This window comes from Amphiura filiformis, chromosome 16 (assembly GCF_039555335.1).
Source record: "Amphiura filiformis chromosome 16, Afil_fr2py, whole genome shotgun sequence".
In the NCBI taxonomy this organism is placed as follows: domain Eukaryota; kingdom Metazoa; phylum Echinodermata; class Ophiuroidea; order Amphilepidida; family Amphiuridae; genus Amphiura; species Amphiura filiformis.
Window position 1 is genome coordinate 40,027,997 of NC_092643.1, and position 15,452 is coordinate 40,043,448.

The 15,452-nt window shown below is 37.2% G+C and overlaps 1 protein-coding gene across 2 annotated transcripts; it reads right to left on the minus strand.

Moving 5' to 3' along the window:
- Positions 1-793: 793 nt before the first annotated feature.
- Positions 794-14,920, minus strand: LOC140135979 (mixed lineage kinase domain-like protein). 2 transcript variants are annotated; one of them, XM_072157682.1, is made up of 10 exons: positions 14,225-14,920; positions 13,369-13,449; positions 10,711-10,870; positions 10,147-10,256; positions 9,305-9,549; positions 8,316-8,449; positions 7,433-7,482; positions 6,759-6,908; positions 6,087-6,152; positions 794-2,054 (listed from the first exon to the last, which is right to left on the minus strand). In XM_072157682.1, the coding sequence occupies exons 1-10, from the start codon at positions 14,805-14,807 to the stop codon at positions 2,047-2,049; spliced, it is 1,587 nt and encodes a 528-aa protein (XP_072013783.1). In that variant the 5' UTR covers positions 14,808-14,920; the 3' UTR covers positions 794-2,046. The 2 variants fall into 2 exon arrangements, with proteins under 2 accessions (XP_072013783.1, XP_072013782.1); XM_072157681.1 differs by lacking the exon at positions 794-2,054 and adding an exon at positions 4,033-5,100.
- Between the last annotated feature and the right edge of the window lie 532 nt (positions 14,921-15,452).

Sequence of the window (15,452 nt, forward strand, 5' to 3'; positions counted from 1 at the left end):
AAATGTTCAATTTAAATGGGGTTTTCTGCAAAATGTAGCTTTGCAAATGCTTTATACAATCATAATCATATAAAAACTGAACATTTAATATGCCCAACTTCAGACTGATTTTGCTTGATCACGTATGTTAATGTTTAAATAACTTGACACAAAACTACAGTGTGAATCTCATTTGAATGAATATATCAGTTCAAAATCATATATCTTAGGCCAAAATGTGGGCGGGTGAACATACTGATCAACTCAATTTAAAGATATCGGATATCCCAACCAATCAGAAGTGCGTTGGGTTAACTTCCGAATTACATACTATCCGCAGGCATTCATTATGCTGGGTTTACACAATTAAATTTTATACTGTATATAGCACCAGAGATTCATTATGCTTTATTACCAAAAGTTCATCAACTGTTGAGTTTAGGCAATAGTGGGTTAATATATTCTCCACCCACCCAGAGTCCCAGATGGAGATACACTTCCAACCATGCATCTTTCTATCTAAATAAGCCAATTTTCACACAGCACATAGTTGTGAAACCCCAAAAGTTCTCAGTTCAAGCTTTGCTTGGTTGGTTTTAGAGTAAATTGGGACACGGAATGGTGTGACCATGAAGACGAACTGTGTGTCCTGAGTGTGACATACATGAACAACATGGCTCCAGAAATCATGGACATTCAACCAATCGCATATGATCAGGTACATGTACATACGGTACATTTATGATACATGACTCAAAATATCCTGTTGTACGAGCAGAAGGTCAACCAGTCACATACATATGAAATGATATGATCATGGACTGTAAAAATTTATTTCTACAGTCCATGATAATATACACTACCAGATTTTTAATTGCTGCTGCCCCAGGGGTACACTGCAGCTACTGTGTGGGTATTCCAAAGTACGCAGTGGATCAAACACACTGGTACTGGACTTGTGTTATGCACACACTAGAGGAACCACAAAGTAGCTGGGCAGCAGTGTACCTCCGTACTGTATTCACTCTATTCCTACTTAGCCACTTATGCCAATATTAATACAAAAGAGATACACAAGTCAGTCTTGAGATACATGTATATCCCATTATGTCATATATTCTAGTATACCCTTAACATGTACCTTTTGTTTCACAATTAGTGTTAGGGTTTAGGTTAGAATTGAGTTTAGAGTTAGTTGCTAACTTAATTCTAGTATTCACACACAATAACAACAGAAATCAAATGAAAATGTATTACACATTCCCTAAATTTGAGAATGGGATATTAAATGCTTGTAACAACATCATGATAATAAGATGTACCTACATATAATGTAGTACACCCTTAATATGTACCTTTGTTTCACAAGTAGTGTAAGGTTTAGGTTAGAAATGAGTGTAAGTTAATTGCTCACTGAGTTTTATTATGTTTTTAAACATATTGCTACATTTACAAGATACAAAACAACCATGTAAAGTATGATTATCATCACTATCAGACAGGCTGGGAAATAAGAAGCACCAGACCACAAATAGTCCCTAGTTGAACTGAATTGAACTGAAGGCCTATAGATAATAACATCACTGCTCTTCTCCATCCGACTCATTAGCTCAGTTGGTAGAGCATCGGTCCGGTGATCCGAAGGTCCCAGGCTCAAATCCTGGATGGTCAGTGAAATTTTTTCACTGGCTGTCATTTATGTATGTGTTGACTTGTGTTAAAAACTTTTCTCACATCCCTAGTTGAAGGCTAGTTCACAAGGTTTTACAGGGAACCAGGGGCTACTTTCATTGAACCAGTTACTGTATTTAGAATTTTAAGAAAACCAACAAACTTCACAAAATGCTCATTGGTGCCTGAGAAGCAAGTGTCTGAACTCAAGACTAGAGCTCAGGTAATAGAAAATGCCAAGACACTAGGAGAAGGAAACAAAAAGGCTAGTTGTTTGATTCATCAAGAAAGACTTCTGATGTTGCAATGATCTTAAAACTCCAACGACTGAAGATTTGAGATTCCTTGTCGTCACTCACACTGCTTAATGTGCAGCCATCTCGATGGAGCATTTTACTAATCAGCTGAAAGATATAAGGAATAGAAAAGTAAGGATTATTGTATAATGAAGATAATTTGAACACATTTATGGTGGTTTCATATACTATGCAATCGCATCATCATAGCATATGATGATGAACTATATGGATGACATCAAATCCCTAACAGGGACTCAAGTCAACCCAGTCGATCACAAATCTACATATCTATGATTTTGGCAACATTTGTATCGCAGGCAGCATTTGCACAATGATCACTACCAGTGTTTCACCAGTAATGTGTTTAGACTGCTGCAACTGCTATATAGTCGCTACTTGAGATAAACAGAATGTAATTGCGTCTAACATTATCCTTAAGGGGTATGGCAAGTTCTGCACTCAAAAGATGACCCAGATCCAATAAATGCAGGGTCTATTAGGTAAATTGGTAAAACAGCCAATCATAGCATATTTCTACTTAGAATGGCATATTAAGAGGTCAGATGCAAGATTCCGATATATTAATAACAACAATTTTATTGAGAGAATGTTTGTGCAGCATTGATATTGAAGAACCACCATCCCCCACACCTGCCACTACCTCTCTTGTAGTTCTTTAAGTATAGTAGATCAGTATTTAATCTCATTCATAAACATACCATCGATGTTGTGAAAACATTTGTTATTACTGTATTAAAAAACAAAATTTCATTCGCTTCCTAGATGCGCGCTGCACACAATAATATGCGAACGCGAATTCACGTCTGTGAAAATGCACTTATCAAAGGCTATTGGTTTATTGCCTCAAGACTATTAATACCGTTTATAAATATAAAACTATACATCATCCTCTATACATCTCTATCAATTTTGAAGTTCATTGTCACATTGCTGTTAAATTATTCAACATATGTGATGTGATCACGCAAAATCAGTCGGAAGTCGGATATATTGATTTTCAGATATAGCCAAGCGACAATAATTTCTTTTATTGCCTATTGTTTTGGAACCATTTCAACTGTTCATATCTTTGGAACTAAATGTTCAATTTAAATGGGGTTTTCTGCAAAATGTAGCTTTGCAAATGCTTTATACAATCATAATCATATAAAAACTGAACATTTAATATGCCCAACTTCAGACTGATTTTGCTTGATCACGTATGTTAATGTTTAAATAACTTGACACAAAACTACAGTGTGAATCTCATTTGAATGAATATATCAGTTCAAAATCATATATCTTAGGCCAAAATGTGGGCGGGTGAACATACTGATCAACTCAATTTAAAGATATCGGATATCCCAACCAATCAGAAGTGCGTTGGGTTAACTTCCAATTACATACTATCCATGAGGCATTCATTATGCTGGGTTTACACAATTAAATTTTATACTGTATATAGCACCAGAGATTCATTATGCTTTATTACCAAAAGTTCATCAACTGTTGAGTTTAGGCAATAGTGGGTTAATATATTCTCCACCCACCCAGAGTCCCAGATGGAGATACACTTCCAACCATGCATCTTTCTATCTAAATAAGCCAATTTTCACACAGCACATAGTTGTGAAACCCAAAAGTTCTCAGTTCAAGCTTTGCTTGGTTGGTTTTAGAGTAAATTGGGACACGGAATGGTGTGACCATGAAGACGAACTGTGTGTCCTGAGTGTGACATACATGAACAACATGGCTCCAGAAATCATGGACATTCAACCAATCGCATATGATCAGGTACATGTACATACGGTACATTTATGATACATGACTCAAAATATCCTGTTGTACGAGCAGAAGGTCAACCAGTCACATACATATGAAATGATATGATCATGGACTGTAAAAATTTATTTCTACAGTCCATGATAATATACACTACCAGATTTTTAATTGCTGCTGCCCTAGGGGTACACTGCAGCTACTGTGTGGGTATTCCAAAGTAAGCAGTGGATCAAACACACTGGTACTGGACTTGTGTTATGCACACACTAGAGGAACCACAAAGTAGCTGGGCAGCAGTGTACCTCCGTACTGTATTCACTCTATTCCTACTTAGCCACTTATGCCAATATTAATACAAAAGAGATACACAAGTCAGTCTTGAGATACATGTATATCCCATTATGTCATATATTCTAGTATACCCTTAACATGTACCTTTTGTTTCACAATTAGTGTTAGGGTTTAGGTTAGAATTGAGTTTAGAGTTAGTTGCTAACTTAATTCTAGTATTCACACACAATAACAACAGAAATCAAATGAAAATGTATTACACATTCCCTAAATTTGAGAATGGGATATTAAATGCTTGTAACAACATCATGATAATAAGATGTACCTACATATAATGTAGTACACCCTTAATATGTACCTTTGTTTCACAAGTAGTGTAAGGTTTAGGTTAGAAATGAGTGTAAGTTAATTGCTCACTGAGTTTTATTATGTTTTTAAACATATTGCTACATTTACAAGATACAAAACAACCATGTAAAGTATGATTATCATCACTATCAGACAGGCTGGGAAATAAGAAGCACCAGACCACAAATAGTCCCTAGTTGAACTGAATTGAACTGAAGGCCTATAGATAATAACATCACTGCTCTTCTCCATCCGACTCATTAGCTCAGTTGGTAGAGCATCGGTCCGGTGATCCGAAGGTCCCAGGCTCAAATCCTGGATGGTCAGTGAAATTTTTTCACTGGCTGTCATTTATGTATGTGTTGACTTGTGTTAAAAACTTTTCTCACATCCCTAGTTGAAGGCTAGTTCACAAGGTTTTACAGGGAACCAGGGGCTACTTTCATTGAACCAGTTACTGTATTTAGAATTTTAAGAAAACCAACAAACTTCACAAAATGCTCATTGGTGCCTGAGAAGCAAGTGTCTGAACTCAAGACTAGAGCTCAGGTAATAGAAAATGCCAAGACACTAGGAGAAGGAAACAAAAAGGCTAGTTGTTTGATTCATCAAGAAAGACTTCTGATGTTGCAATGATCTTAAAACTCCAAAGACTGAAGATTTGAGATTCCTTGGCGTCACTCACACTGCTTAATGTGCAGCCATCTCGATGGAGCATTTTACTAATCAGCTGAAAGATATAAGGAATAGAAAAGTAAGGATTATTGTATAATGAAGATAATTTGAACACATTTATGGTGGTTTCATATACTATGCAATCGCATCATCATAGCATATGATGATGAACTATATGGATGACATCAAATCCCTAACAGGGACTCAAGTCAACCCAGTCGATCACAAATCTACATATCTATGATTTTGGCAACATTTGTATCGCAGGCAGCATTTGCACAATGATCACTACCAGTGTTTCACCAGTAATGTGTTTAGATTGCTGCAACTGCTATATAGTCGATACTTGAAACAGAATGTAATTGCGTCTAACATTATCCTTAAGGGGTATGGCAAGTTCTGCACTCAAAAGATGACCCAGATCCAATAAATGCAGGGTCTATTAGGTAAATTGGCAAAACAGCCAATCATAGCATGTGTCTACTTTGAATGGCATATTAAGAGGTTGGATGCAAGATGCTAAGTTTATTTCCAACACTGATATACATACATGTATTAATAACAACAATTTTATTGAGAGAATGTTTATGCAGCATTGATATCGAAGAACCACCATCCCTCACACCTGTCTGTTCCTCTCTTGTAGTTCTTTAAGTATAATAGACCCACAGTTGATCCTTGATGTGGTTTTTGAAAAAAATCTACCCAAAATGTGAAATGACACTTGTGGAAATATCCTTAAAAAGTTCTACCTAAATTTAGCTTACTATTCAAGTATGATGCTCTATTTTCAAAGATCGCAAAACTCTTCTTTAATAACTACCCCTGTGCACAACGTAATGCGTAATATAAAGTTTGGTGTGCCCACTCTGAAGATTGCATAAGGGTAAAGTGGCTTTGGGGTGTAATAGAAGGACACAACTTGAACCTATATTATGAAAACAACACTTGTGTTGGTTTAGAGGTTTTCAATTGTCTCTGCTATCTGCTAGAATATAACCAAATACTAATCTTATGGAAATTAAAATTCAAATAACTTACAATCTGAATCATCAGAATCTGACTCCTCTAGGCTTTCTTCAATGCGCTGTAGAACATCCACAAGTTCTGTATGAAAGAAGCAGGAAACATTAAGTTAATTGGATGCAGTAGTTACACGGTTATCGATCTACACTATTTGGGCATGTCAATTCGTAACATCTGTATTACTGGTCATAGTGGTGTAGCCAGTACAGTGGGCTGGGCATGCCCCCTCGCTCATCATGGACCGTTGTCTGTTGGTACATCTTATGTCATCGGTACATGACAGGGTCAACAATTTATAATTTTGTGTGGCCGGTTGTCCAGGGTGAAGCCCATACCACATATTTACCAAAATCTGTAATGTGCTTCTTCCCTTCGCCTGTTTACGTTCAAATTGAAGCAATGTACCAAATTTTGGTACATTGAAGGACTAATATTGCTATATAAGTGTTGGGGGAAAATTTCTGGAAAATGTTTTTTTGGTATCCACCCCGGGCAAAAATATTAAAGTCACAGACATTCAAGTTTTACAGTTTTGGGTACAACTTCATTTATGGTAATAAAACTACTGTTCATAAATAACAAGCTTTCCCCATGACACCCCCGCAATAGAACAAAAAAATCACTAATTTGAGCAAACAACAAAATTGTAAGTCACCACCTGGTACACACAGGTGTTTGACCACATACCTCCAGACAGCAACCTCAGATCCCTGTCAATTTTGCGACACTTATTGATGACCGACTTGAATTCTTTGGGTAGTCCTTTTACACTAGGAACCTTCTCTACTTCTTTCTTCTCCATTAAATACTGCATCTTTTCGTCATCACTCTTAAGTTCTGACAAGACAAATTTTTGATAGGTTCAATGAATAATGAAGATATTTTATGAAGATAAATTATCAATACAATCTTTTTCATACTATAAAGCGTCATTTTAGGATTTATTACTAGCATTCAAAGCACGATAGATTGTTAATCATATTTCAAGTTGATATTTAATTAGCTAATTTATTTGTCGTATTATAAGACACAAGGCGAAAATGACACATTGTATACACAAGAGCCCATCCTATCATCACTATCCTATGTCAACTCACGTCAAATAGATGCCATACCAAGTAAAATATGATTGAGTGTCCTTTACCATAATTGACCTTTTCTGTAAATCCCATAATTCATTGCAGTTAGACCAAAGATGTTTTCATTTGACGTCACACCAATGCGCACATCATTTAGCGAACATTGTTACGTACTACGCATTGCAAGTCAGCATGACGTCAAATGGCGACACCTTGGGTCTAACCCAAATGAATTGTGGGATTGACTGAAAAGGTCAATTCCACTTTGCATGGTTTACCTACCTGCATATGGTTCCAGGCATGACACTATCTCCCACATCACAACACCATACCTATTTTGTAGTAAAATGATAGAAGTAAGATCCATTGTTTATTAATTTTTGTAAATTTCATTTTTTTAATTTTGATGTCAGCTTTACCAAATGTAAAGGTAATACTCTCATCCCAAGGTGACCATATTCCTCATAAACCCCCACATGGAAGATGCATTTGGAAAGGAGGATACAGGGATTTGCGGCAGCTTTGCGATGCATTTTCAGGCTTTTTGGAATAAATTTGGGATACAATTTCCATAAAACTGGTTAACAAATAGTGTAAATTTTCAAATTTGTCTCTGGACACAAATCTGGAAAAAGTGCAAATTCTTAATTGTTTGTTTGAACAGAAATGATCAAACATTAGTATATTTTGGCGTCTCTTTTTCATCAAATTTAGTATATTTTTGGCATGTGATTTCAGAATCCCAGCCGCACACCCTACCCAGTCTGTGAATTTTTTTTTTACCTTGGGGTGCACTTTTGAAAGTTGTGGTGCATTTTAATCTAACGAAGCGCAATTTGAAGTGCAGTCTCAGACAATCAACACATAAAGAAAAGTCAGTACAATGTGGTATTGCACTTTTGTACCACACTTTTAAAAGTTGTATTGCAAAAGGCAAATTTTGGGTGTAAATTGCACTGCAATAGGGCCTACATGTATTTCGAACACTACCTGTCACCTACCCAATACAAAATCCCACATGTTTATTCTCTCTGGAAATTGGGTGCACCAAATGGACCATTTTTGGCCCAATTGACTACTATATTACAGAATTGCATATTCTTGAGCACCATGTCTAATTTTCACTGGGCCAAAATCTCAAAAATAGGGCCTCTAAATTACTCACCCATACATCTCACTGCGTTCATCATATCTCTGGTTAGGGTTGTCAAGATGTTCTGGTGCATAGTAACTGATAGCTCTCTTTACATGCTCTCTGCCGGATGAACTTCTTGTGTGCGCAAATCCAACATCTGATATCTGTAAGAAAAACACACATAAGCGAGTTTTATTACTTATTCATATTCTCTTAGACAGGCCGTTCGCAGGATTTTTTGTTGGGGGTGCTGATTTTGAAAAAGTGGACCTTTTTTTTCAAGGGGGGGGGGGGCAATTTTGAGAAAAGTGGACTTTTTCCCAAAATTTTGACCTTTTTTGGCCAAAAAGGCATAAAAAATATGTTTTTTTAGACTTTTGCACCCCTCGCACCCCCCCCCCCCCTGCGTACGGGCCTGCTCTTAGAACCAAATAGCCAATAAGAAAAGCTGTTAGAAAAATGTGGAGTGCATAATGTATAATTGCACTCGGGCTCAGTTTCATGTACTATGCACTGTGCATTCCTGCCTTGCAGAATTTATTCATTTTCTTGAAGGTAACGTGCATTGAAATTGGTCAAATAATTGCAGAAATTGTTTGTTGTGTATGAAATAGGTTGCAGGGCTTGTGCACTGGACATATCAATATTTCAGTGCCCATACATTATTGAGTCCAATTTCTCTTCTCTCAACAAGTGATATGCATTTATTTACCTGATTCCCAATGTTATTTGTGCTATGTACCGCTATGGAAAAAGGAGGATATAAATGCATACAAAATTGGCCTTTGTGTGAGGATAGGAAAGAAAGAACATGATATTTTGGGCTATATCATACACAGATGTACAAAGAGGCATAGCCAAGCACCCCCCCAAAGTCTTTCCCCGTGGGATGCTGTCTGCCCCATATTTAAGATTTTTATGCTTTTTTTGTACTTATATACCCATTATTATTGACCATTTTCGTCACTCCTCTTCTCCCCCCTTCTCTGGTTACCCCACTGGATGTACAAAGTAATTACCTTAACTTCAAAGTTCTTGTCAACCATTAACTTTGTGCTATCAATGGCACAATGCAGCATTGGCGGTTGCATACTATGAATGCGATACAGGCCAAGAGCGCCCCCTAGTGCCATATGCACCCTGCGACCCCAGTTGATATTGTCGGTGCCTTCTTTCTTGTGTAGCTTCTGCAAGGCATCCTTTAGTGTACCACGGTCCATGAATTCCATGATGATCATCAAGGTAGTGCTATCGGTGCCTACATCTGTTATATGTAAGAAATGTATACATCCACATAGAATTATACTAGATTGAATCAAATTTTTCTTTGGGAAAAAAAGATTTATAGTGTGCTACACACAGGCACAATGCCTAGACGTTGATCCACAACCCTCATCACACTTCAGAGGTTGTCGCTGACCACTACGGCCCCACATCATTCCATAAACCATTCAACAACAATCAGGGACTGGCAGCTAAGAAGCGCACACTCTAGACATTTAGGCCTACCGTACAATAGAATATCAACCCTAATTTTGGAAAAGGGGGAGGGGGCAATTTATTGGGCACTGTTTCGATATTACACCCTATAAACGTTTATAAAGATGTAGAAAAACAGACGGAAAGCATTAAAATATGCAAAGTTTCCTGCTCGATGTGCTGTCATCAAATGAATCCCAAATCTGGCATGTGTAAGGTGGGTGAATCTAGCTGACAAGACAAGTGTAAGGTGGGTGAAAGATTTTTTGGCATTTTGGATGGGAAAGCAATTTCTAGCAAACAATTTCAAGAATTCTCCCCTGTCCACATAATAATTGCACAGTCCCTTATCGTTAGTCATGTGCTACAAGCATGTACTCACCTTTTTCAGCACACAATCCCCATAGTCTTACAACATTCTTGGAATCAAATTTCTTCAAGTGCTCAGCTTCTTTTCTCAGTTGTTTTTTCACTTCAACAAGATCGGCTCGTCTAGAAGATAATGGACAGGAATGATTACTTTCACAGTGTCTTAATTTGTCAGATACTGGTTTGACATATTGCTACAATTTCACTGAATCATCCTTGTAAATACATTGAATATTACATATGTGTGCACACCCCCATGGGGGCAGTGGTGTAGATTTCTTTTTGACATTGGGGGGGATGGGGTTTGAAAAACTTTTTTGAAGTATAGTGAATCCAGCACCTTTTGGCGACAGAATAAGTTTATGGTACTATGGTATGCTAAACTGATGAAATATGGTGCAAAAGTGGAATAAATCTTGCCAAGAAACGTGAAAATTTGCACTTTTGGGGCTAAAATGGGCAAATATGAGGTTAATTTGGTCAGAAACCCACATTCAGGCATCAACATTGGGGGATGATTGTATGGACCATCCCCTCCTGCCAAAATATTGGGGGGATTTAAACCTAGTTAACCTACATGTCTGGTTGTAGTTTCTTGACAGCCACCTTATGTTTATTATACACTGCTTTGTAAACAATGCCCATAGTGCCTTTTCCAATCTCCTTTTTGATAGACAACTCATGGTATTTGATGATTTGGACATCTTCTATACGGAACCCTGATGAGGAAGCTTTTTCTGCATGTGAATAAAATGAGAGAGGAAAGAAAATGAGAGAATTACAACAACAGTAGGTATATTTTTATGTTTAGAGAATAAAGCTAATGTTTTTAGCTGACACCGCCATCTTTCGTCTCGTACAACACATTCAACATCATTATTTTTCACCTCATTGTTCTACACCAGAACATATGCTGAAATATGCTATATCGGAGGGGAAAACCCAAGACTGCAGAATGTCCCTTTGTGCAAGCTGCATTTTGGCATCAGGATCGAGGCAAAGTGAATGTGTGAGGGAACAAGCTAAATAAATATGCTCCAAATTTGGGAAACACTGTGCTAGTCTGAATTTGGGAAACACTGTGCGAGTCCGAATCGGGAAAACAACGCGCTACCATAGTTCAAATGATTTGGACTAGCGCAGTGTCACCCTAGTCCGAATAATCAGACCCAGAACAAAATATTAATTTCTGACATACTCCTGTTCTGGGTCTGAACTGTTTCCATATGAAATCTTGATGGCAAATTGGACAATAGAAGCAAATGGTTCTACGTGACAGTTTTTTTAATCCCTATTCATGTTACGTGAATCTCGCTATTGTGGACCATCCTTCTGATACTTGAGTGTTTGGACAAGCGGAACGGTCTTTTGTCTACCTCTCTGTTTGTAAACAAACCAGGAGGTCGAAATCGTCCTCCTCGCCGAATATGAAAGTCAGCGTAATAGTACGGCACTAGTGTCACCCGTGTGTTTCTTTTTCGGATTAGAGCAGTGTCTGACTAAAAAAGTGTTTTCTAGATTTGGACTAGTGCAGTGCTTTTCAATCTTGGACTAGCCCAGCACTGGTTGTCAATTTCGAACTAGCCCAGTGTCGGACTGAAGCAGTACGTGTTTTCCAGATTCGGACGAACGGCGTATCGGACTGGTGCATCCCTGGCTGAAATTTGATACACTTTTGATACACCACTTTTAATACGTATGAAAAATGTATGAAATAAAAAGTATTTGAATTGGAACCCTCATTTCATACACTTTTATGTATCAAAACTGTATCAAATTAACATTGCATACACATTTTATACATATCAAAAGTGTATCAAATACCAAGATAATGTATCAAAAAGTATCAAATGAAATGTATCCTTTCATTTCATACATATTTGATACATAATTATATCAAAAGTGTATCAAATATGTAACTGTATCAAATCAGGGTTCCAATTTAAACTATCAAATTAGTGTTGAAATTTTTATTCTTTCATTTCATACACATTTCATACATAATTTATATCAAATGTGTATCGAATATGTTACTGTATCAAATCAGCGTTCCAATTTAAATTGTATCAAATTAGCATTGATATTTTTATCCTTTCATTTCATACATATTTCATACATAATTATATCAAAAGTGTATGAAATATGTAACTGTATCAAATCAGGGTTCCAATTTAAACTGTTTTCAAATTAGCGTTGAAATTTTTATCCTTTCATTTCATACACATTTCATACATAATTATATCAAAAGTGTATGAAATTTGTAACTGTATCAAATCAGCGTTCCAATTTAAACTGTATCAAATTAGCATTCAAATTTTATCCTTTCATTTCATACATAATTATATCAAAAGTGTATCGAATACATGTATTGTAGGCCTACACAAGATGTTTATCTAAAAAAGGAAGGATGTTGATAGTTGATTCTTGGTCATCACCCCCTGATGGTCATAATCTATATAGCGCCATCTATCAGTGTTTATGTTAGATTCCAATATGGCAATCTCCATGAAATCAGTTCATGTAAATGTGTGAATGAAAACCCGTGATTAAAACCAGTTTAATCTTAGTTATTACAAACCATCCTTGTCCACGATTCTTCTATAGTAATAATGAAGCCAATTCTATATACATCAAACAGCCGTGGGACCAGGCTCAAACAAAATGCTCAAGCCAGGCTAAAAAGCCTATATAAGCATACTGGCGCAGTCCAAATAATCAGTCCCAGAACAAATTATTAATTTCTGACACGATCGTGTTCTGGGTCTGAACTGTTTCCATATGAAATCTTGATGGCAAATTGGACAAAAGAAGCACATGGTTCTACTTGACAGCTTTTTAATCCCTATTCATGTTACGTGAATCATGCTATTGTGGACCATCCTTCTGATACTTGAGTGTTTGGACAAGCGGAATGGTCTTTTGTCTACCTCTCTGTTTGTAAACAGACAAGGAGGTCGAAATTGTCATCCTCTCCAAATAGGAAAGTCAGCGTAATAGTACGACACTAACTGGCCTGTATGGCAAGAGAAGTGAGAAACAGATTTGAAGACAAAGAACAAGGAGTGTACCCATTAATTTCCTGCATTGGTCTATTTTGTTTTGTTTTTTTACAATGATGTCATTTTTATTGATTTGTTTTTTTCTGTTGTACTTTAAGATGTACAATTTGATTGAAACTGTTGCATTTCAACATTTTGTCTGCAACCATATCTAAAACTGAAACCCAAATACATACCTGGTCCTTGTTGCACAATTAGTGTCAGCTTTTCCAGTTTTTGTTCAATCCTTTCAATACCTGCTGATGTTCTCTCTTGACCTGTAAATGAGATTGAAAATATAATATTAATTGATATTTAATGCTCTGCGTGCTAACCATAGCCTTCAACATAAAAAATCAAAGTTTTGAGATACTTTCTCAAAATATTAAGAGCTATCTAAAGAACCACTGAACCAATACTAGGCTTGTTTGTACCCCAGGTTTGTACTCATTTTCTTGCATTTTTCATGCTAATTCCAAATATGAAATTTTTGAAATTTTTTTTTTTAATTTGTCGTCTGCAGTTGACACCCGCGTGGTGAGAGTTTACAGGAAGAGTCAGATTCTGTGCACATTAAAGTGTCAGAGCTATTCGAAAAGAGAAGGGGGACCATCATCGGTTCTGATATCTGTATAATCACTTCCTCTAAGTTCCAGAGGACTTCCAGTTTTAATGAGCTGCTATAGGAAGTATAAGAAAGGAAAGGAAAGGATTATGTAACTGTTTATAACAGAAGAGAAGTACAATACAGTGGCCTATAGAGCAGAATTCGCGCAATCAAGTGAAATTTCTGGAATCTTTTTATGTGGATATCTACTCACACTCGCACCATACAAAGAGGACTCATAGAATCACAAAATACTGAAATTAATGTTCTTTTCTAAAACTGAGCATTAATGTCTGGGCATTAATGTTTCACATAAATCTGTCGTCACAGATGGAGTTGGATTTGTCAAAGTTGTTCCACTCTGTACGATATGCTTTTTAGTTTAAACCCCAAAAGACCCAAAAGTTTTTTAAGCCCTACAAATTTTTTAAGAGCTCTTAATTTACCTTCTTGGATGGAACTCACTGCAGCTAGCAATGCCTTTGTATCCTGTGCATCGTCATCCAAATCAACATCCTGTCTGTTTCGGAATTCCTTCTTGCTGCCCTCTAACCTCTTCTTCATATCCTTCATTGTCTCTGACATCTTCTGCTCTTCTCCAAGTAATCTCTGCATTAACCCTCTCATCTCTACCAGGACACCAAACTGCACTGTGTTCTGCAACACATCCAATCTCTCACTGAAAGTATTAAACTGGCCGGTGATGTTCTTTCTTTTCCATAACTTTGCCCCAGTGTCCATTTTCTGCAGCTTCATAATAAAGTCCATTGCATTCTGTACAACTTGTTTAAGCTCTACTAAAGCTTTACTAAAAACTGGTAGTCGTACTGGTGGATCTTGCTTTTGTAAGGCGATGATTTTTTGTCGTTCATCTTTCATTTCGACAAGAACTTCCAGCGCAGGATTGAGACATTGTATTCTGTCAGACAAGCGACGGCTTCTTGTTTTGAATTCTTTCACTTCTTGAACGGCATCATATATGGTCTGTGCCAAACCTACGATATCCTGAGCCATTCCAACGATATCCATGATGTTTGTGTTATTGTCTAGAAGAAAATTATCATGAAATTTGACTACTAAACATGCTAAAAGCTAAGGAACTTGACGTTCTACCTACACTCAATAAACCAGCTCACTATGTGCGGTGAGTCGGTGACCCATGGCAGTCCAAGGAAAAGTGACTTCCGGGTTAGCGCTGGGCAATACCGACGTGTGATCCGGTGTGTCGATTGCGTGTCGTTGAATTGGAAGTGTTGTGGCAATTTAGTATCGGTATTGCCCAAGCGTAATTGGGGAAATCCCGGGAATTATGCAATCGATACAAAATGTGAAATCATTCTGGGAGGGAGACCGGGGGTGAGAATCCACCGGGGGAAAATTCATTTTCGTAGTCTTGGCCTTCCTTTTGAATTTTTTTGTTATAATGTTTGTTAAGCTTTAATAGATTGGTCCGTTAAAACCAGTGCCGGCGAGAGCCATTAGGGACCGTTCACAAACACTTGTGGGGGGGCCTGATGCAAGAAGGGGAAGCCCTAAAAAAATGACCACAAATTTTCCTGGGAAAATTAAGTTTACATGCTTTTCTATGGGGTTGACCCATAATTTTCATGTCAAAAACTAGGGGGAGCCCTGAAATATTTGAGGTCTGTAAAGGGAGGGCCCCCGAAAAATTTT

Coding starts and splice junctions, on each gene's coding strand:
- LOC140135979 (XM_072157682.1), bottom strand. CDS start 14,807: ATGGATATCGTTGGAATGGCTCAGGATATCGTAGGTTTGGCACAGACC. Junction 13,450..14,224: donor AGTGAGTTCCATCCAAGAAG/GTAAATTAAGAG, acceptor TCTCATTTACAG/GTCAAGAGAGAACATCAGCA. Junction 10,257..10,710: donor AAGAAACTACAACCAGACAT/GTAGGTTAACTA, acceptor ATTATCTTCTAG/ACGAGCCGATCTTGTTGAAG.